Source organism: Oncorhynchus gorbuscha, unplaced genomic scaffold (genome assembly GCF_021184085.1).
Source record: "Oncorhynchus gorbuscha isolate QuinsamMale2020 ecotype Even-year unplaced genomic scaffold, OgorEven_v1.0 Un_scaffold_587, whole genome shotgun sequence".
NCBI classification, from domain to species: Eukaryota; Metazoa; Chordata; class Actinopteri; order Salmoniformes; family Salmonidae; genus Oncorhynchus; species Oncorhynchus gorbuscha.
The window spans coordinates 218,331-220,428 of NW_025745422.1; the positions used below are offsets into that span (position 1 = coordinate 218,331).

The window sequence follows — 2,098 nt, forward strand, 5'->3', positions numbered from 1 at the left end:
TGTGTCTTCCTCACTTGTGTCTTTCTCACTTGTGTCTTCCTCACTTGTGTCTTTCTCACTTGTGTCTTGTCTCACTTGTGTCTTGGTTGTGTCTTCTTGTGTCTTCCTCACTTGTGTCTTTCTCACTTGTGTCTTCCTCACTTGTGTCTTCCTCACTTGTGTCTTCCTCACTTGTGTCTTTCCACACTTGTGTCTTCCTCACTTGTGTGTCTTCCTCACTTGTGTCTTTCTCACTTGTGTCTTCCTCACTTGTGTCTTTCTCACTTGTGTCTTCCTCAACAAAAAACAACTTGTGTCTTCTCACTATGTGTCACTTGTGTCTTCCCTCACTTGTGTCTTCCTCACTTTCCTCACTTGTGTCTTTCTCACTTGTGTCTTCCTCACTTGTGTCTTCCTCACTTGTGTCTTCCTCACTTGTGTCTTTCTCACTTGTGTGTGTCTTCCTCACTTGTGTCTTCTGGAAGTGTCTTCACAACAATATTTGATGTCACACTTTGTGGAAAGTAATTGTCAAAGTCTTCCCCAACACATAAAACGAACTGAAAGATCTATCTATTCTCCAAGACACTCTGTTCTTCTACTATTCATGAAGAGATGATAATAATAATCAGCCAGGCCCCATATGGGGTGTGTGTGTGTGTGTGTGTGTGTGTGTGTGTGTGTGTGTGTGTGTGTGTGTGTGTGTGTGTGTGTGTGTGTGTGTGTGTGTGTGTGTGTGTGTGTGTGTGTGTGTGTGTGTGTGTGTGTGTGTGTGTGTGTGTGTGTGTGTGTGTGTATTGCAGATGTGATTTGGAATCACGCTGTCGTGAAAAAGTCCGATGTCAATCTCACACCAGGAAGGAATTTCCTCTTGGTCTAATGGTAAATAAGTTGTTTTCCAGAGCAGTAGACCGAGGTTCATGTGTGTGTGTATCTGTGTGTATCTCTCACCTCTTGGCCAGTAGCTGTGAGCGTGTTCCTGAGGGTGATATGAGGCTGACCTCCAGATCTCCTCGTCGTGGATGGACAACCAGTACCTTGACCACCACATGTTCTACGTAGCTCACATGCTGCTCCGCCTGCTCTGTACACCCTGTGCTTGTGATGGTGCTGTTCAGGCTCTGGTCTGCACGGATGTACCTGGCAGGAAGGGAAACAAGGTCAACTAGTTAGTATGTGTGGGCTGGGTAGTCTAGCAGTTAGTGCTGCTGCCTCTTACACACAAATATAGAGGTGAGACATTGGTTCAAATATAGAGGTCTGCTGCCATTGGTTAAAATATAGAGGAGTGACATTGGTTAAAATATAGAGGTCTGCTGCCATTGGTTAAAATATAGAGGAGTGACATTGGTTAGAATATAGAAGTGTTCCATTGGTTAAAATATAGAGGAGTGACATTGGTTAGAATATAGAAGTGTGCCATTGGTTAAAATATAGAGGAGTGACATTGGTTAGAATATAGAAGTGTCTGCTGCCATTGGTTAAAATATAGAGGAGTGACATTGGTTAGAATATAGAAGTGTGCCATTGGTTAAAATATAAAGGAGTGACATTGGGTAGAATATAGAGGTCTGCCATTGGTTAAAATATAGAGGAGTGACATTGGTTAAAATATAGAGGAGTGACATTGGTTAGAATATAGATGTGTGACATTGGTTAAAATATAGAGGTCTGCCATTGGTTAAAATATAGAGGTCTGCCATTGGTTAAAATATAGAGGTCTGCCATTGGTTAAAATATAGAGGTCTGCCATTGGTTAAGATGTGACCTACTGCCCTGTGACGCATTCTCCATTTACACGTTATTTTTCCTATTTGTCAACATGTCACTATCTGTTCAATAAAACCATGTAATGCACATCATTTTCAAAGGGTGCTCGGACAAAACACATCAATCAAATCAAATGCTATTTTATTTGTCACATGCGCCAAATACAACGGGTGTAGAAACGCTTACTTACGATCCAGAGGAAAACAAGTGGAATAAAATAAACACAATGGAGATATATACAGGGAGTACCAGTACCAGATCAATGTGGAGATATATACAGGGAGTACCAGTACCAGATCAATGTGGAGATATATACAGGGAGTACCAGTACCAGATCAATGTGGAGATA

General features: G+C 41.8%; 1 protein-coding gene across 1 annotated transcript in view; it reads right to left on the reverse strand.

The window, feature by feature from the left end:
* LOC124018883 (proprotein convertase subtilisin/kexin type 6-like) overlaps positions 1-1,773 on the reverse strand; it is a 56,401-nt gene extending 54,628 nt beyond the window's left edge. Inside the window, exons 1-2 of the mRNA XM_046334191.1 lie at positions 1,752-1,773; positions 931-1,144 (exon numbers count right to left, since the gene is read on the reverse strand). Coding sequence (XP_046190147.1) covers positions 931-1,144; positions 1,752-1,773 — 236 coding nt within the window. The remainder of the gene's footprint in view (positions 1-930; positions 1,145-1,751) is intronic.
* Positions 1,774-2,098: the final 325 nt, after the last annotated feature.